At 46.1% G+C, this 21,969-nt stretch overlaps 1 protein-coding gene across 1 annotated transcript in view; it reads left to right on the top strand.

Annotated features, from left to right (window-relative positions):
- LOC134603354 (adhesion G protein-coupled receptor E1-like) overlaps positions 1 to 21,969 on the top strand; it is a 152,376-nt gene that overhangs the window by 122,417 nt on the left and 7,990 nt on the right. The window contains exons 13-14 of the mRNA XM_063449226.1: positions 2,056 to 2,116; positions 4,424 to 4,515. Coding sequence (XP_063305296.1) covers positions 2,056 to 2,116; positions 4,424 to 4,515 — 153 coding nt within the window. The remainder of the gene's footprint in view (positions 1 to 2,055; positions 2,117 to 4,423; positions 4,516 to 21,969) is intronic.

Here is a 21,969-nt window from a genome sequence, read left to right as displayed (position 1 = left end):
GATCAGTTTGAGCAGAGCTGCTGACTTGACTCCACCTGAGAGCCAATCATTGTCCTCTATGTATCAAAACAAAATTGTGGTGAGAGCACACTCAATAAATATACATATGTGTATATATATATATCAACCTAAAATATTAGAGAGTAACACACCATAGTGAAATCTGTATACAATATGCAATTTTATATATATATATAAAAACACAAATTGGTCCCACTCACGTGTTGCTGAGCCTCTTAATAGTAGGCTCAGACTTTCAGCGCCTTTTCTTATAACAGAGGTAGATGTTGCTGAGATCAAATATGGGATTTTCCACTGGATACTGGTCCTCTCACATTTAATTTGTCATGAAAAAGAGGATTAGGAGCGATGGAAAGTAACCAATAAGATTTATTTAAACAAAAATGTAAAACTGTAAAAAGATCCCTAATATACAACAGCAACCCTTCTAAACCAAGTGCCATCTTTTTGCAGTTTTTAATTTTTGTTTAAATAAATACACCAGGGGGACCTAATGTCCCCTCCTCATTCCCCTCCTAATGGTGGCGAATGGGGGCTCTACTAGTAATATCCTGATTGAGGATTTAATATCCCAACACCAGCCCCATCCAGGGGTGGTAGGTTAATGCTCTAAATAGTAAAGAAAGGGGGGACCTCATGTCCCCCACCCATGGGTGGCTGAATGAAGGCACTAAATAATTAAAATATATTAAACTATAGTTGGGTGTTGTGGCTCTAATGATAATATACAATTAGCAGACAATTGGGGCTCTAGTTATAATTTACAATGGGGGGTTGGACATTACATTGTCCAGCCCCCCAAAATTGCCTTTGTCTTCCTGCCAGGTGGCTAGTGGTCCCCTAGCCACTCCCACCTTAGAATTAACCATATCTACCCCAATCTTTAATAATAGTATGGGGAGGTATTAAATCTAATATGTCTAAAAAAAAAAAAAAATCAAATGTAATTATTATCTGATGTCTTCTTTCTTGCAAATCTTATCTTCAACCCCCAAAAAGGTCAAATAGAAAACTATAATCCTGTGATGCAACTCTTGATAAGAAAAAAAAAACCTGACTGATAGCAAAAATCTGATGGAAAAGTTCAAAACCCTAAAGCAAAATAGGTAAATCCATCTTTGCCCCATTAGGGCTCTGTGTCTTGTAAGTCAACCAATCAGAGCGTTCTGACAGTGAAATGTCACTTACCTCAAAACCTCCTTTCTGTTAGCAATCAATATAGATACAGCAAGAGAGAATAGAGGAAACATAAAGAATACATCTGTTTCTCTTCCTGCACTATTATGTATGCCCTGGCTGTTCCTCGATTGAACTGGATTCTGATACCACAATACAATACAATCTTTAAAGTAACACTATAGGGTCAGGAACACAAACATGTATTCCTGACCCTATAGTGTTACAACCACCATCTAGCCCCCCACTATATTCCCCCATTGCCCCCCTAAATATAGTAAAATCTTTCCTTTATTCCAGTCTGCTGGTGCTGGCTCCAACTCTGATCTCCCTGCTTGACTAACATCATCAGAAGTACTGTTCTGAGTCAATCATAATGCTCTCCCATAGAAAAGAGAAATGCCACCCTGGCCAATCAACATCTCCTCATAGAGATGCATTGGATCAATACATCTCTATGAGGAATGTTCAGTGTCTCTATGCAGGGGGTGGAGACACTGAGTGCAGCACTGTCCCAGGAAGCACATCTAGCAGCCATCTGAGGAGTGTCTACTGCAAAACGCCTGGAGGGACATGGTATAGACACCAGAACAACTACATTAAGTTGTTCTGGTGATCTTTTAATATACATTTAAAGGAAAACAAACCATCACACAAAGAAACAGTTAAGACAAGTTATAGGTGACTTTCAATGATTTGCTTTGTGATTGCTCCCTTTAATTGGTGACATATACTACATGGATTTTTATTAAGGTGCCACAATACCCCATGAATAAAAAAGCGGTGTTCCTACCAGTAATCCTTTCTGATAGTCTGTACCTTACAGACAGCCATGTTGATTTTCTCTTATCTTCTCAGTTGCTGGCTCAATCGCAATATAATCTGGAGCTTCCTTGGTCCAGTCTGTGTGTTCATTGTGGTGAGTTCTCTCTGTATATTTACTAAATGTCTGAACACTGTAAACACATTTCCTCGCGATTATTTCATATGTGAGCTGCTGGTCCTATCCAATCGATATTGTACTTGTAATATTAGTAATAGAATGCTGATGTGTTCTCCTACCGAGGTTTATTGTTTGTATATTTTCTTTGTTAGTACATCTCTGCATTTGTATTGTTTTGGAGTGAATACATCTATGTATAATGTAATTTCTCTCTTCTTTATGTGCAGTTGTCTGTCTATGTTAGACCATCTCAGCTCTCCTTGCTATGTTTATAATTCATATTATCTTTATTATGTGATTATTCTAACATCTCTGCACAGGGCCGTCTATAATATGATTAGGACCCTGGGCAATGCATTTTCTTGGGGCCCTGCCCCTCCCACCGCCTCATCCCCCAATTACGCCCAACCCGCAATCACACTGACAGATGTACTGGCACATACACACACAGACAGACATTAAAACATTCACAGATACATACTGACACACACAGTCACTGACACACAAATATATACTGGCAGACATACTGACACACACACAGAAACATAGAAACATAGAATGTGACGGCAGATAAGAACCATTCGGCCCATCTAGTCTGCCCAGTTTTCTAAATACTTTCATTAGTCCCTGGCCTTATCTTATAGTTAGGATAGCCATAAGACAGACATACACACACAAGCACATACGCTGACAGATATACTGACACACACAGACACATACACTGACAGACACATTGACACACACACATACACAGGCATACTGACATACACACTGACACACACACACACACACACAGGCACACTGACATACACACTGACACACACAGACATACTTACATACACTCACACAGACATACTGACACACACATACATGCTGACACACACACAGGCATACTGACATACACACAGACAGACGTACTGGCACATACACACAGACAGACATTAAAACATTCACAGATACATACTGACACACACATACACTGACACACAAATATATCCTGGCAGACATACTGACACACACACAGACGTACATACACACACACACAGACACATACACTGACACACACATAGGCCTACTGACACACACACAGGCCTACTGACACACACACAGACATACTGACACACACACACACAGACATACTGTGACATACATTTAGCCACCCTCCAGGTTCTTACCTTTTCCTGGAGAGTGGTTTCCCTGGTCCAGTGGCAGGCTGAGGCAGATGGGAGTTCTTCTCTGGAACTCCCCTCCTCCCTGCCTTCCTCCTCCCGCGCGGCTATAATCTCCGGTGGGAGGAAGTGACGTCACTTCCTCCAGGCCGGCTGCAGAACAGGAAGGGGCACGGTCGCGCTGTTTAAGCACCACAGCGCCCGACCGGGCCCCTGCTGACACACGCTCCCCGGGTGGCCCTTAGTGCCTGGGCCTCCTCAGTGTGCGGGAGCCGCACCGCCCGGTCCATAGGGTCTGCGCAAATCGCGGGGCCCACAAAGCAGCTGCTCTACAATCTTACTTTATGTGTTGTTAATGAGTTAAAGTCTGTATTTTTTGTTGTATGTATTTAAACAATCTCCACTCTCTTCTTCAGAACATGTTCGTGTCTGCTTTCTTCTGTATGTAAGAAAATCTCTTGTTTTCTTTATATAAATTCTAGAACACAGCTGCTCTCTAATTTGTGTGAACATTAGAGCAACTGCTTGTTTTTGTTATGTGAGGGGCTGAATAACCCAACTCTATTAGAATATCTCTCCTCTAATATGTGGGTTAGCTATATACAAGTGTTAGATCATATTGTCCTCTTCAGTGTGAGCACTAGAATTCCTTTTCTATATTCTAGGTGTCGTTACATTCTGTCTGTCTGTTTGTAATCCATCCCCCTATCTATTATTTTTAGGAACAAGAAATAAATTGAGATGAAAACTGTCATCATTCGGTACTATTGATTGTGTTCCATATAACTTTAAACAGAGCTGGAACTAATAGGCCATGGCCTACTTATCCAAAAAAAACACTTTGTGAATATTTCTCGAAAAATAAAATTTTCATAACTGTTGAGGTTGTTTTGCAGGATAATTTCATGTATTAAAATTGCAAACAAATTCAAACAAATTCAACACCAATGTAATAAGCATTTCAATGATGGAATGTAGCTTTCTCAAGAGGAAGAAAACACAAGGAACTATTATTCCCTTTCTCTCTTGATTCACTGGTCACTTCCACTTTCCCAGAATCCTTGAATTTCTTCTACTTTTTCACATTTTTCATTTGCATGCTCTTTCTTTTCAGGTAAATACTGTTCTCTTGATCTTCACAATTTGGCTGCTCCAAGCAAAACTAGCATCTCTAAATATGAATGTTTCTTCTCTAAAGGACACTCGGTGAGTTCATGTTAAAACAAGAGACGCAAGAGAAGCCTATTATAAGATTACTGGGCGTAGAATGAAACGGCAAAGAATGATAAGACCATTGCAGAGAAATTTAAAACCTGACCCCATCACTTGGAAACAACAGAAAACTTTTTAGGGTTAGGTTTGAAAAAAATGTACAAACGTAAAATCATCAAATCAAAATACTAACCAAGTTACCTGGTTAGACCATGAATACCAAGTAATTCTGTCAGTTAATAACCTAATCCCGGCATTGTAATAGCTAGTCTTCCGTTTGCTCAAATGACTGTTGACATAGCTTGATGATCGCCGGTGACCTTGAGCCCATTCACCAAAATCCGTTTCTCCCAGACGAATGTTTTACATTCCATTTGTTGTTTTCTCTAAATGTTACACACAATTGCGGCTTTAACAACATTAAGTCATTCAGCTTCCTTTCACTAATGCCAGCTTTCCACCCACTGCTGTTTATTCCTACAGGAATTTAAACTAGTTAAAGGGACACTCCACTACCGAAAAACATTTTGTAATAATCCATGTTTAGTAGATACACACCAAATAACAGCATTCGTAATTTTAATTTATATCTAAACACAGCTGGCAAAACCTGCCTTTCTATTGTCTGCAGCTTTTGCAAGGCCTCCTCTTTTAACCCCGCCCACACTTTCTGTGGCTGTCCAATCAAAGACTTTCCAATGCAGCTCAGTAAGAAGTCTTTGCAAGGCAGGTGCTATGAGCAATTGCTGCCTCTTGAGTTTAGCTCCACTGAGCTAAACAAACTTGGACGTAACAGGACCCGTTGTCTGTTTAATAGCTAGGGTTAACTCATAAAAGTGTCAATTTCTATTGAAATCTGCTCTTTTTGCAAAATGCAACAAATAGGATGCACTCTTCACACATAGAGCACTTCAGCAAGCTAAAGGGCTTTAGGGGTCCGGATTGTCCCTTTAAGTGATAACATTCATTTACCCCAACATGCTTAGTTAGATTGAGTGCAGGTACTTATTTTTGATTGATGTTAATTGTGAGAACAGACATACTAAAAGTACAATAAGTGCTTTGAGAATAAGATCTTTATCATTTAAAATAAATAATGACTTCCCCATCAGTTACACCTTTGTATTTGATTTATATATTTTATAATACAATTATTCAATAAACACAAAACAAAAAAGCGTCTTCAACAGGCTTGTATCTGCCACATCTGCTTACCTTTAAACTCTTTATTTTATTTTAACCCATTAAAGGGACACTCCAGTCTTTTTTCCCAGCATTTTTGCATGTTCCCTCAGGTTTCTGTTATAAAAGCTTGGATTTCAAGAGAAAAAATACATTTAAAAAAAATAAAAAACGTAATTATGCCCCCCAGCTGCCAAGTACGCAGGAAGGATTTCCTGACTCATTAGCTTTTTGACTTTGGTTCATAGTTGAAGTTGGTGCATCTCATGCAGAAACATCAGAATGACAGAGCAATGTAAAATATAAGCATGCACCATAGGTCCCCAGTGCTTCTCTGTGAGAAGCATCGGAGATCATCAGTATTGTTCATTTCTTTGTGGGAGAATTACGATGGAGGAAGGATACTAATTTTGCACTAAAAAAAGCGAGTTAAATAGTGCTTTATAATGAAAAGGAGGGCCCTACTTTTAAAATAAAATATATTTATTTACTTATTTCTAAAGTTAGAGAGTTTTACTTCTGCAAACAAAAGGTTATGTTTTACAGAAGTAAATATTGCTTTTGACACACAAGCAGATTGTAACACAGGAAGTGTGTGAAAACACCCAGATTCACTTGATATACTTTAAAAGTTATCTCTTAACAGTTTGGGTGGAATTGCATGACAAGTTCTTACAATATAATGCGTAATAGAAAACTCATCAACTGCTTTATAATAATTAAAATAAGATGTAAAGAAATGCAGCATATACTAAAAGGAAAGAGAGCAATGAGTGTCCAGAATTTAACAAGTTCAGGCTCAGTGGTTTAATTAATTTTGTCTAATGACCTGTTCTCTATGTCTGCGTGTGATTTCTCCCTCTGAATCTGCCAGAACAATCTTGGCTGACATTATGCGTACTATGCAATAAATCCTTCTCTAACACTTTCTATGGCACATCATGACATGTGCACAGTCGCCTTGTCGGCATATGCACAAAACCCCCCACCAATACCCATTACAATAAAAGACACTGACACCAGGGTTTTGGCAAAAGTATATCACAGCTTTTATTTATTATTAACATAAATTATAAAAGTCATTGTCAACATCAGGCCCACGTTGGCCTGCACAATTACCACAGTAGTTTACAATTTAACCCCTTGACAATGACCCGCCCCCACGTAACATAATACCCAAACATTGTAACATATTAACTTAACATTGAAACATGACCATTGCCACCGAAGGGCACCATCCATTGCCACCAAAGGGCACCACCAGTGTAGGGGCATACCGAGACACCCCTACACACCCTGGTTCGGAGCTACCTACGAGCTTGAACCTACCAAACCAGTCCAAAGGCCTACCTATTAGCCCTGAACTCCAAACTTTTCCCCCATCTCACTATTTTCTCCCCCCAACTTTACTCTCCATCCCCCGCCGCCGTGACCAAACGGGAAACACCTGAAAGCAAAGGGAGGGTGGGTGGGACAACGACAGGTAAGTGTAACTTTAGATTAAAAGTGATCCTTAGATCTAAAATGGCCACTACTTATACTCCCCTTATAACTCCACCCCACTCCATATCCTTAGGCCCATCCCAAACCACTGACTCCTAGATGGCCTGTCTCCTGGCAATGTCAAGGCCCACTCCCCTTAGCTACGCTGCTCCATGGGCTACATTATCACCCCTTCATTGTTGTCTAACAAATAGAGTCTAGGCACAGAAAGCTTTTGCATGCGGCAGTTGTCTGAAAGGGAACTAAATCCCTTTAACCCCTTAAGGACACATGATTCCCTTTTATTCCAGAAGTTTGGTCCTTAAGGGGTTAATAATCTAATGTGGAAATATCTGCTTGATTCTGAACTGATGCCACCTATCTTGTTAAAACAGTCTTTGTATCAGTGGCATACCTACCATGGTCACAGAGGTCACTATTCCAAGGGCCTGGCCGGAGCTGCGAACCCTGCGACCATGGGCCGCTGGCATAACTTCAGGGCTGGTGCACAGCCGCAATGGTCGGTTGGTGAGTGACCGACAGGAGGGGGCACTGTGCTGTGTTGCTCCCGTTCTGCTGCTGAATGTAGCGTGGCCGACTGTATCACTGACAGAGCACTTCCTTTCAGACAGATACCGCAGCCCAGGTGAACAGGTAAAGGAGGGGAAAGATAATGACATACATAAAGGGGCTGGGGGGAGAGAATGAGACACATGGAGGGGCCGGGGGGAGGACGAAATGAGACACACATAGGAAATGAGACATATTGAGGGGATTTTGGGGAGAAATGAAACACATGGAGGGATTTTAAGGGGAAATGAGACATATGGAGGGACGTCGGGGGGTGGGGGGGAGGAGAGTGGGTAATGAGATACATGGAAAGGCTAGGGGTGAATGAGACACCTGGAGGGTCTGAGGGGGAATGAGACACATCTAGTGGGGGGGGGAATGAAACACATTGAGGCAGAGGCGGCTCTCTAATTAGGCGGTTTAGGCGGCCGCCTAAGGCCTCGCGCTGGCTGGGGCCTCGCGGCCGCCTAAACCGCCTGTTGGCAGAGTGTGTCAGGTCCTCGGTCAGTGACCGAGGACCTGACACCAGGAGGGGGCCCGGCGGCTTGCCCGGTATGCCGCCGGGTGCGAGGCCCCTCCTGGCTGCCCGGCCACCATCGCAGACACTGGTCTGCAGCTCCGCAGTGTGCAGAGCTGCAGACCATGTGACTCGCGAGATTTGGCCAATCAGAGCGTTGCCGCGGGTTACCACGGCAACGCTCTGAAATCTCGCGAGATTACATGGTCTGCAGCTATGCGGAGCTGCAGACCGGAAGCAGTGGCCACCGGACCACCAGGGAACCCACTGGACCACCAGGGAAAGGTAGGCTCTCCCTCCCCATCCCCACCACCCTCACCCCCCACCACCATCACCACCCTCAGCCTCACCCTCACCCCCCACCACCATCACCACCCTCAGCCTCACCCCCACCACCCTCAGCCTCACCCCCCACCACCATCACCCCTCCCCACCCTCACTATCACCCCCCACCACCATCACCACCCTCAGCCTCACCCCCACCACCCTCAGCCTCAACCCCCACCACCATCACCCCCCACCACCCTCAGCCTCACCCCCCACCCCTCCCCACCCTCACCATCACCCCCCACCACCCTCAGCCTCACCCCCCCACCATCACCCCTCCCCACCCTCACCATCACCCCCCACCACTCTCACCATCACCCCCCCACCACCCTCAGCCTCACCCCCACCACCATCACCCCTCCCCACCCTCACCATCACCCCCCACGACCCTCAGCCTCACCCCCCACCACCATCACCCCCCACCACCCTCAGCCTCACCCCCCCACCATCACCCCTCCCCACCCTCACCATCACCCCCACCACCATCACCCCCCACCACCCTCAGCTTCACCCCCCACCACCCTCAGCTTCACCCCCCACCACCCTCAGCCTCACCCCCACCACCCTCAGCTTCAGTTCCCACCACCCTCAGCTTCACCTCCCACCACCCTCAGACTCACCCCCACCACCATAACCCCCCACCACCCTCAGCCTCACCCCCTACCACCATCACCCCTCCCCAACCTCACCATCACCACCCCCACCATCACCCCCACCACCCTCAGCTTCACCCCCCACCACCCTCAGCTTCACCTCCCACCACCCTCAGCCTCACCCCCACCACCATAACCCCCACCACCCTCAGCCTCACCCCCCCACCATCACCCCTCCCCACCCTCACCATCACCCCCACCACCCTCAGCCTCACCCCCCACCACCATCACCCCTCCCCACACTCACCATCAGCCCCACCACCCTCAGCCTCACCCCCACCACCATCACCCCTCCCCCTCCCCACCCTCACCTTCACCCCCACCACCCTCAGCCTCACCCCCACCACCCTCAGCCTCACCGCCCACCACCCCTCCTCACCATCACCCCCCACCACTCTCACCATCACCCCCACCCTCACCCCCACCACCCTCAGCCTCACCCCCCACCACCATCACCCCTCCCCACCCTCACCATCACCCCCACCACTCTCAGCCTCACCCCCCCACCACCATCACCCCCCACCACCATCACCCCCCACCACCGTCAGCTTCACCCCCACCACCCTCAGCTTCACCCCCACCACCCTCAGCCTCACCCCCACCACCCTCAGCTTCACCCCCCACCACCCTCAGCCCCACCACCCTCATCATCACCACCACCCCCCACCACCCTCAGCATCACTCCCCCCCACCACCCTCAGCATCACCCCCCTCACCACCCTCAGCCTCACCCCCCACCACCCTCAGCATAACCCTCCGTCACCACCCTCAGCCTCACCCCACTCACCATCACCCCCTCTCACTCTCACATTACCCCCTCTCACTCTCACATTACCCTCTCTCACTCTCACATTACCCCCTCACTCTCACATTTGCCACCTTACTCTCACATTACCCCCCCTCACTCTCACATTACCCCCCCTCAGCCTCACCCCCCCACCACCATCACCCCCACCCCCCACCACCATCACCCCCATCACCCCCACCACCCTCAGCTTCACCCCCACCACCCTCAGCTTCACCCCCACCACCCTCAGCTTCACCCCCACCACCCTCAGCTTCAACCCCCACCACCCTCAGCCTCACCCCCACCACCCTCAGCATCACTCCCCCCACCACCCTCAGCATCACCCCCCTCACCACCCTCAGCATCACCCCCCTCACCACCCACCACCCTCAGCATAACCCTCCGTCACCACCCTCAGCATAACCCTCCGTCACCACCCTCAGCCTCACCCCACTCACCATCACCCCCTCCTTCTCACATCACCCCCCTCTCACTCTCACATTACCCCCTCTCACTCTCACATTACCCCCTCTCACTCTCACATTACCCCCCTCACTCTTACATTACCCCCTCACTCTTACATTACCCCCCCTCACTCTCACATTACCATCACCCCCCGCTCCCTGTCACATTACCATCACCCCCGCTCCCTGTCACATTACCATCACCCCCCGCTCCCTGTCACATTACCATCACCCCCCGCTCCCACTCACCATCACTCCCCGCTCCCTCTCACCATCACACCCCCCGCTCCCTATCACCATCACACCCCCCGCTCCCTCTCACCATCACACCCCCCGCTCCCTCTCACCATCACCCTCCCGCTCCCCCTCACCATCACCCCCCCCGCTCCCTCTCACCATCCCCCCTCCCGCTCCCTCTCACCATCACCCCCCCGCTCCCTCTCACCTTCACCCCCCCCGCTCCCTCTCACCTTCACACCCCCCGCTCCCTCTCACCTTCACACCCCCCGCTCCCTCTCACCTTCACACCCCCCGCTCCCTCTCACCATCACCCCCCGCTCCCTCTCACCATCACCCCCACTCCCTCTCACCATCACCCCCACACCATCACCCCCCTTTCACCATCACCCCCCTTTCACCATCACCCGCCTCTCACATCACCCGCCTCTCACATCACCCGCCTCTCACATCACCCGCCTCTCACCATCACCCGCCTCTCACCATCACCCGCCTCTCACCATCACCCCCCCCATACACACAACACACTTCAAGCAGCTACCCCATACACATAGGGTCTCAGACAAAAACGCAAACATGCTCACAGAGACATACATTCGCACACACAAGGATACTCTCTGTCAGACACACTCTCAGGCACATACACAGGTAGACAGTGCATCAATGTGTATATGTGACACTTTTTTGTTAGTGGGGCCTCATGTTTGCATTTCGCCTAAGGCCTCATAAAGTCTAGAGCCGCCTCTGCATTGAGGGGCTTGGAGGGAGGTAATGGGACACATGGAGGGGCTTTGGGAGGGAGGAAATGAGACACACGGAGAGGCTGGGGGGGATAATGACACACATGGGGGAGAGGCTGGGGGGGATAATGACACACATGGGGGGCAGGGAAATTTTCGCACCGGGACCCGGTGGTTTCTAGTTACGCCTCTGTTTTCTATGTTCATTGATGACACACACTTTATACCCTACATACTGTAGACATTCCACTTTAGACGCTTACTTTAGAAAGCAATATTACAGACGTGCCTACTCCACCACTTGTCTTAGTTTGCCTCTTAGATCATGAAAAATGGACCTAACAAAAAAGATTTAAAAAAAGCTTAATAAGATTAAAAATGCTTAAAATAATATAAAAGGCTTAATAATCTACTTAATGAGGCTTAAGTAGATTAAGATTACAGAAGAGTGGAGAAAATTGTTAGGTCATGCAAACTAAGGACCAGATATTTTTGCTTTCACTTTTGCTTAGAATATCCAGCTGGGAAGCAATATGGAATTGGTATTTCCGGTATCTCGCTGAAAATACATTCATTTGGTTTTGTTTGTTCACAGCTCAAATGATTCCCTCAGTACTCTTAAAGATGCTTAAAACAAAGATATGAGGTTAAGAGAAATGGCCATGCTTTTTTAATAACGCTATTTATACTTAAATTAAGACTTTAAAGTAACAGTGGTTTCAGTTTCAACTTTACAAAAGGGCATGGGAGTTTTTTCGGTTGTTATATCTAAATAATCAAAATATTGGGCTATTTAGTCATTCATTTGTGACCTTCCAGTTCCCGTGCCCCTCAGTCCTCATAGTCCCTGCTCTTCCTACAGGCTTGTTGTGTTTTATATAATTCTGTGATTTTAATGTTCTTTTTTTTGCCTTCCTGTGAGATTGTATGGCCCTTTGCCTTTGTTATGGACCTGACGTGTTCCCCTCGTTACAATTGTGGTCTCCTATTTTTAACTTTAAGCATGCTTCTGTCGACAGCAGGCAACTTTATATCCTTCTTGGCCATTGACATCAGTTGCACTGAGTCTTGTATTACGGAGGAAGAAGCTTATGGCAAATTCTGCTACCTTTAAATTGACTTCTCTCACAAAACGCCTGAATCACCATTAAAAGGATGTTATATAGTCGGCAGAACAACTACAGCTTAATGTAATAGTTCTGGTGTATATAGACAGTCCCTGTAGACTTTCCAATGTAAATGCTGCCTGTGATACCGGAGAAACTGACGGAAGCCAAGCACAGAGAGATGGACACAGGTTTCTTCAGGAAGGAAGAGATTCTTTATTGGATCACCGATCGGGACTCAGAGGGACTAGCGTCACCAAAATACAGCAAAGTCTGAGTACTGAATACATAGAGTACATTCCTTATATAGCACTGTAGCTCCTCCCACAATTAACTACACCCACACATACCCTTAACCTATTTAATGAATAGAGTCTAAACTCATCCATCCGGTCTAACCACGTGGCTCATCTGATACAAAGGAGAGGGACGCGTAATTCCAGTTCTTACATTCCTGCACCTGGTCAGTACAGTGATGACAGTATCTTAGCTACGTGTTATTAACTAACTGATACTACAAACACATATACATACATATGCCTTGTGGCAATCTTAGCCTGCTAAACTTGTATTTTACTGGAATTACATCACATTCCCCCCTTTGATGCCTCTGATATTTCACAATTACTTGAGGCATCACTTAACCTTGGTTTGCATATACCTCAGGTTACCATGAACCAGACCAGACTTATCTTATGATGTGAATCTTCAACATTCATCTTCTTGCATTGGTTCTCCCTGATCTAGAGCCTTATACTTATATATCGCCATTATCTGTGCAGCAGCCTTCCTCTCTGCTATACTTCCTATCAGGCTTTGCACAGACCTAACTACTAAGGGTATAAGACACGGTAGGAGTAGACACAACAGTAAAATCAGTAGGACTCCACCTACCACTGCCTTAAGCCCTCCAAACCACTCATACCAGCTACCAAACCAACTACTTGGATTGTACCCTTTCCATACCTGAGTAGGCACATGCGCTAGTTTAACCATATGGCTAGTAAGCTCAGCTATTGCTTGCCCTTCGTCATCTATTTGAAGACAGCAATTACTTAGGTTAAACTTCCCACATACACCTCCCTCTACTGCCAAAAGGTAATCCAAGGCTAATCTATTTTGGTAGACTGCTGTCCTCATCCTGGTGTTATGCTTCGCTAGAAGATTGAGCGCTTGTGATGTCTCATTTGTGATAATCTCAACCACCGCCTGTAATCTTATAATACGGTTGAGCATATAAATAGGGGTTCTATAACCAAAGGTACCATCCTCAGCCCACGTGGCTGGCCCATAATAATCTATAATACGCTGGGGAGGCCATTCATTATCTTCCCAGGCGCCTATCTCTATGGGTCCCCTTTTCTTCCTATGATTCACATCATACACTTTAACACCTAAAGTCTCACCTGTTTCAATCGGTAACAAGAAGAAGGATGGTTTGAGCATACCCAACACACATGCCCCTTCCCAGTCCTGTGGCAACTCCGAATAGGCTTTCTTACCACAGATCCAGTACAAATTTGCTGGGGCTCTCCAGGTAGATGTGATGGATAGATCAAACCACACATCCTTTAAATTGGCATATCTAGCAAACGGGTTAGATGGTTCTGAGACATTTGAAGCCGACCACCAAGTTGTATTCTTTGTATCATCATCATAAGCTTTTTGCCCTAGACAAGTTAATTCTCCTACAGAAGTATTATACATCATTCCTTTCCTTGCTATGCAAACATAACCTATGATGGAGGTCTTTAATCTCCACTCAGATTTACCTCTAACACTCATATGATAATCGGCTTGTGTAGATATTAATTGGTCAACTGCCTCAGAACCGGACATTACCTCCTTTGCTTCCCAAGGCCATTGGTCTCCCATGTTAGTACCTCTACACACATAGCAGTTGGTAACATTAAGACTACCGGCAATACTTTCAGCTAAATCGATGAACAGGTTTTTAGCATTATGGGGGATCTTATTATCTATACTCATCTCTTCGTAAAAGGAATGGTATACTTGATGAGTCTGGGAGGATACCGTATCAGTCTCTATTCCTATAAACAATAATGTCCCAGGATCTAAACCCGTCCCGTATATTTGAAACCCAAATAAATTTCCATACTTATCTAAGAACTTGTCGGGGTTATTAATGAGTATATGGACTGGGTTGCATTCCATAGACTTACAATAAGGGCTAGTCGGCAACTTAGTCACTATCATGTCTTTGTCTACTGTCTGTCCCCAAGTTGCCCACCCCACACAAGACCAATATGGGCAAAAGTTATAATCTCTATTTGGGCATCTAGGACTTACATATTTATTTTTGCTACTGGGACAAATATATTTATCGTTAGACCCATACGTCCTCTCCCATCTAAGATCCCCACATACATTCCACGGCTTTCTACCACTCGATATCGCTTTACACGCATCAAATAGCAGAACACCCGAAGAATGTACGGATTCTAACACCGTTTTATTAATTAGGGTCCCCTGAGGATCTCCATTCCTGAGAGTCAACCAGATTGTACGAGGTTGATACTCCGGACTGAAGCACTTAGGTTCTCCTACTCCTAAATGGCACACACTATAATCTATATTTAAGTATCTACATCTCGATACATCTCCTTTACACTCGTATTGTGAATGCCAAATTAGGGTTTGGGAAATATGGTTACCTGTTCTCGTAGTCTTAATGCATACCTCACAGCTAGGAGTGTCGGTACCTCTACCTTCCTGAATATAAAAACACATGTAAATAAACACAATCAAAAGCACATCTTTCGCCGTCATCCTCAGTCTTCGTCCGTGCGATGGAACCTCAGCTTCCAGGATGTGAGGGCTGCAGGGAATGGAGTTCTGCTCGTCTTCACAGGTGTCCCTTCGAGACTTTCCTGGCTTATACACTATGTGATGGTAAGCGGACAGGCTTTATTATGGCCTTCTCACTCACACCTGTAACAATAAAATTTGTAATCCACAATAATTCCTCGTTACTCCGACTGAGTAGTGCGTTTTAACCGGATCTTGCAGGGATTCTCTGGATCTACTGTAACTTGCCAAGAATCGACTGCTGCTGGTTTAACCCTGGAGTGATGTATCCACGGAGTCACTTCTGCTACTTTTATTGCTGTAGGGGTAGACAAAAGAACAACATAAGGACCTCTCCACTTGGGCCCTAACGGTACATTATTCCACTCTTTAATCCACACTTGATCTCCTGGATGATAACTATGAACAGGGGGATAAATATTCACAGGTAATCTATCTTGTACCCATTTCTGTACCTCCTCCATAGTCTTACCCAACTCTACAACCTGCTGCTGGGTAATTCCTTCTCCCAACTGACTCAAGTCCCCCCTTAAGTTACCAAGTACGGGAGGTGGTCGCCCATACATGATTTCAAAAGGAGAGAGGCCCATCCTTCTGGTAGGGGTACTGCGGATTCGCAATAAAGCTATGGGTAAGAGAACGTTCCACTTAAGTTGGGTTTCCTGACACATTTTAGCCAACTGGTTCTTTATAGTTCTATTCATTCTCTCTACCTTACCAGAACTCTGGGGTCTATATGCAGTATGAAGCCTCCACTTTATACCAAGCATATGAGTCAGTTGTTGTAGGCACTGATGAACAAAAGCTGGACCATTGTCCGATCCTATAGAACAGGGTAGTCCATATCGGGGTATTATTTCTCGTAGCAGGAATCTCACAACTTCTCCTGCTTTCTCTGTACGAGTAGGACATGCTTCTACCCAGCCTGAATAGGTGCACACAATTACCAGCAGGTAACGATGTCCGCCCGATTTAGGCATCACTGTAAAGTCTATTTGTAGATCGGACATGGGGAGTCCCCCCATAAACTGAACTCCTGGTGGCTTTACTGGTCCTTGTCTTGCATTATTCTTAGCACACGTTACACATCTGCGTACAATGGCCTGAGTCAAGTTGGACAATCTTGGTATGTAGAAATGTTTTCTAAGAGATTCTTCAGTACTGTCTCTCCCAGAATGTGTCCCGTTGTGATAATTTTGGACAATTTCTACCGCTAGCGATGCTGGTATAACTATTCTTCCATCTTCTAGCTGATACCACTTGTTCTCCAGATACTTTCCCGGTTCAGTCTTTAACCACTCCTCTTCTTGAGCTGTATAAACTGGAGTCCATTGGGACAGTGGAGTTGGTATAAGAGCAGCTATATGCCCCACATACTCCTGTCTTCCTGATTCAGCAGCACGCTTAGCTGCACTATCTGCCATCCGATTTCCCTTGGTTACATCACCATCACCTCTCAGATGTGCTCGACAATGAATAATACCGACTTCTTTCGGCTCCCACACTGCTTCCAATAGTTGTAGGATTTCAGCTGCGTACTTGATTTCTTTGCCCTCTGAATTCAGTAGTCCTCTTTCTTTATACAAAGCTCCGTGGGCATGAGTGGTTAAAAACGCATACTTAGAGTCCGTATAGATATTTACTCTTAAACCTTCAGCCAATTGTAACGCTCGTGTTAGTGCTATTAATTCTGCCTTTTGTGCTGATGTTCCTTTCGCCAGTGGCCGAGCTTCTATCACCTTGTCTATGGTTGTTAAAACAAGGACAGAAGGTGCCTGTAGCAAGTGTGTTAAAAAATGATAAGCTTAGAGTCATGTCTACTCCTCTTTCTTGCTCCTCCTCTTTCTTGCTTTCTGTTTCCCTATTCATATACACCTTATTAGCTACCTCCATTAGTTGGGTGATTGACATACCTGCAAACCCTTCTAGCTTTTGTAGCTTGCGCTTAATATCTCCGTAAGCTTGGCTGACAAAGGCGGAGTTCACCATTCGGGAATTGTCTGCGTCTTCCGGATTAAAGGGGGTGTACAAGCGGTACGCCTCCAATAATCGGTCATAAAAGACACTGGGCGCTTCATCGCTTTTCTGGATCACCTCAACTGTCTTCGACATGTTAATGGCTTTCTTTCCTCCGGCTTTCATGCCAGCAATTATAGCGTCTCTATAGGCTCTGAGTTGAACCATATCAGCACCATTTACGTTCCAATCGGGATCAGTGTTGGGATAATGTGTTGCGGCCCATGCTGCTGGATTAGCTTGGTTCAAAGCACGGGCTCTATCTTCTAATGCTTTAATGGCTGCTTGATTTATTCTTGTCCTTTCCTCATTGTTAAATAAAGTCATTAGTAACTGCTGGCAATCAGCCCATGTCGGATTATGCGTCTGTACTATTGAGGTGAACAGATCAGTCATGGCTTGTGGTTTCTCAGTATACGAGGAATTATGGGTCTTCCAGTTTAAAAGGTCGGTAGTGGTGAAAGGGACATATACGAAGACAGGGTCAGCGTGTGCCATTTGACCTGCGGCATCGATATAAGCTGACCCGGGATTTAAGCGAAGAGGCATCTGATAGTGCTTTAATTGTTGGGCACCAGTCAACTGTCGGGTTTGGATGGGGCTACGTAGGGAAGCGTCAGTCATGGGTTCCGGTCGGGGAGAGATAGGGTATGGGGATGTGGGAGGTTGGTTTTGGGAAAAGGTAGTGAATAGAACACTTCGGGCCGAGCTAGATGAAGCTTGACCGGAAGTCTGAAGTGGCGCCAAATCAGGATATTCATTTTTAATGGAGGTTGGTCTATCTGGTTCCGGAAGGGGGGATTTAGTACGAGGGGGGGTGGATCCTGCACTGGAGGAGGAAGCGGAAGTGGATGGGGGTAGTGAGGGAAGGGTTACAGGACTTCCTGCGTTTGCGTCACTTCTTCTTAACGGAAAGTAAGGGGGCGGCAAAGGGATCTCGGACTCAGGGGGCGTGTCCAAAATGGGCCTAACACCAGCCCTAGTGGACGAACAAGTCCTAGCTACCATGAGGCGACACTGTTCCTCGTGGCATGTCCGGAGCCATTTTGGCGAGTCATTTACGGCCTGTCTCCAACAATCAATATAAGGAAACTGGCCGTAAAGTTCAGGCCTACCTGATACAGCCACGTGTAAGCGCTGTACCAGAGTTGGATCCAAACTGCCACGTGGCGGCCATGCCGCAACCAAAGTAGGCCACTCCCTAGTGCACAAAGTGACCAAACGTACAGGGGACATCTTAACCCCAAAATCACAAACTTTGAATCCCTTTTTAAAATTCTTAACCATACATCCTAAGGGATCCGGAATCGTTGACTGCGACGCACCCATATTTAACAGTGGAACGTTGTCGACAACGATTACTATACACGCGTACTATTCAACAGTCACACCCGTTTCCTCTGGCAACAGCACCACGTGGTACGGTTATCAAGTGAAACGTACACAATAACAATAAACACTCAGGGAATTCCCGTACACACACAGCTGCTACACCAGTCACTATATAATCAATATTATGCCCTTTGGCGTAACTACACAGTCACCCACGCTATAATTCTCTATATACGAATTACCCGTCTATAACACACCCCAGTAACATCGTCTTTTACAAATAGCGGTTACAGTACGGTTAGCATAGGTCAAAGCACAAGTTAAGGTCACAATACAATTATTAGTGGTTATGGTGTTAAACATGCAATGGACGACAATGATTAGTACTTATTATATAATGTCAGTAAATATACAGGGTTATGGTACCGTGCACTATAATACAGCAACACACTATTAACACTCTCGCTAGACGGCTGAGCTCGCGCTATCTAACAAGATATACACTTTACTAAACAATCGTTAACACATTTACAATTCCCAACTAAACTATTGGCCAGTACCTTGAATGGACTACCTAAAACTATATACACCCGTTTTGGTTAGCCACACTGCCCAATCACCACATATACATAGCGAGCTAGAGATCCGAATTTACACAGGCGCCTCTTAGTCGCACTATACAACGAGCTAGAGATCCGAATTTACACAGGCGCCTCTTAGTCGTACTATCAAAAGTCTAGTGGGTTCCAAATTTACACGCCTTCCCACTTAGCCCAGATAGGATGAGAACTAGCGAACCGAATTTACACAGGCGCCGCTTAGTCTCCCGGTCCCTCCGACCTAGCGAACGTAATATACACCCTAGAACGCTAGTCTAGACAAGACACCGGTGTCCGGCTAGGGCTATCTTACACCAGGACCCCGCCTGACTAACCAAATCAAACGGTCTGACTAAAGAGCGTTCGATCGAGCGGTGCGCCTTCGCTCCTTCCCTCCGACAGAGGGGGCAGATACAGATTCAAAAACCCCTTTGGGCCTACCGCACAATCGGTATACCCCTAGCGGGTCCTGCCGTCTAAAACAGCAGTTATCTTACCTCCTCGTTCCTGAACCTGAGTTCACACTCATCGACGGGGACACCCCAGCACTTCTCACGTAGAGGCCGATGATCTCCTGGACAACAGACCAGTGGCGCCGAGACGAAGGGAGGTCCACGCAGAAGTTCAGGGGTGCAGCCGTAGAGAACGTGGGCAAAGATAGACCGTCTCACGCCTCTGCCTCTCAGCTACCGTTGAACGATGAGCTTCCCGGCCAATGCACCAAATGATACCGGAGAAACTGACGGAAGCCAAGCACAGAGAGATGGACACAGGTTTCTTCAGGAAGGAAGAGATTCTTTATTGGATCACCGATCGGGACTCAGAGGGACTAGCGTCACCAAAATACAGCAAAGTCTGAGTACTGAATACATAGAGTACATTCCTTATATAGCACTGTAGCTCCTCCCACAATTAACTACACCCACACATACCCTTAACCTATTTAATGAATAGAGTCTAAACTCATCCATCCGGTCTAACCACGTGGCTCATCTGATACAAAGGAGAGGGACGCGTAATTCCAGTTCTTACATTCCTGCACCTGGTCAGTACAGTGATGACAGTATCTTAGCTACGTGTTATTAACTAACTGATACTACAAACACATATACATACATATGCCTTGTGGCAATCTTAGCCTGCTAAACTTGTATTTTACTGGAATTACATCACACCTGTTCAGATTAAAGGCAATGTTACATTGCTCCTAGCAACACTTTTAGTGGCAGCCACTAAGGCGGCCACTAGAGGTACATCCTATCTCGCAATGTGCAGCACCTATGTTCAGTGTCTCCATGTTCTGCATTTTTTAACTCCACAGAGAGGGAGCCGAACACATAAACAGTTAGTTTAACACTATAGTGTTTGGAATACATGTTTGTATTCCTGACTAGTGATGTACCGAACGGATCGCTGGCGAATAGTTCCTGGCGAACATAGCATGTTCGCGTTCGCCACGGTGGGCATACATATGCGCGGTTCGATCCGCCCCCTATTCATCATCATAGAGTAAACTTTGACCCTGTGCCTCACAGCCAATCAGCAGCAGACCCTCCCTTCCAGACCCTCCCACCTCCTGTACAGCATCCATTTTAGATTCATTCTGAAGCTGCATTCTTAGATAGAGGAGGGAAAGTGTAGCTGCTGCTCATTTGATAGGGAAATGGATAGCTAGGCTAGTGTAGTCAGTGTCCACTACAGTCCTGAAGGACTCATCTGATCTCTGCTGTAAGGACAGCACCCCAAAAAGCCCTTTTAAGGGCTAGAACATCAGTCTGCTTTTTTTCCTGTGTAATCTAATTGCAGTTGCCTGCCTGCCAGCTTCTGTGTCAGTCTCACAGTGTATACTGTGCCCACTTGCCCACTTGCCACCACTCATATCTGGTGTCACAATAGCTTGCATTTAAAAACAATTTTTTTTTCACTGTAATAGATTGAATAGCAGTGAGTTGTCTGCAAGCGTCTGTGTGTCAGGCCAACAGTGTGTACTCTGCCAACCACTGCCAGTGCACAGTGCCACTCATATCTGGTGTCACAATAGCGTGCATTTAAAACCCAAATTTTTTTTACACTATTATAGATTGAATAGCAGTTAGTTTTCTTCAAGCATGTGTGTCAGGCCTACAGCCTGTACTCTGACAAACTCTGCCACTGCACAGTGCCACTCATATCTGGTCTCACAATATCGTGCATTTAAAGACCCAAAAACTTTTTTCACTGTTATAGATTGAATAGCAGTTAGTTGTCTTCAAGCGGGTGTGTCAGGCCTACAGCGTGTACTCTGCCAACCTCTGCCACTGCACATTGCCACTCATATCTGGTGTCACAATAGCGTGCATTTAAAAACAAAAACATTTGTTTCATGTTATAGATTGAATAGCAGTTAGTTGTGTTCAAGCGGGTGTGTCAGGCCTACAGCGTGTACTCTGCCAACCTCTGCCACTGCACAGCGCCACTCATATCTGGTCTCACAGTAGCTTGCACACATAGTACCACTAATCCCCAAAAAAAATGACAGGCAGAGGCAGGCTACCCCGCAGGGGCCGTCGTGGTGCTGTGATTCCCTTTTGCCCTAGAATAATGCCCAGTTTTCAGAGGCCACGTACC

The sequence above is a fragment of the Pelobates fuscus genome, chromosome 3, assembly GCF_036172605.1.
Source record: "Pelobates fuscus isolate aPelFus1 chromosome 3, aPelFus1.pri, whole genome shotgun sequence".
In the NCBI taxonomy this organism is placed as follows: domain Eukaryota; kingdom Metazoa; phylum Chordata; class Amphibia; order Anura; family Pelobatidae; genus Pelobates; species Pelobates fuscus.
This window is presented reverse-complemented; position numbering and strand designations above follow the sequence as displayed.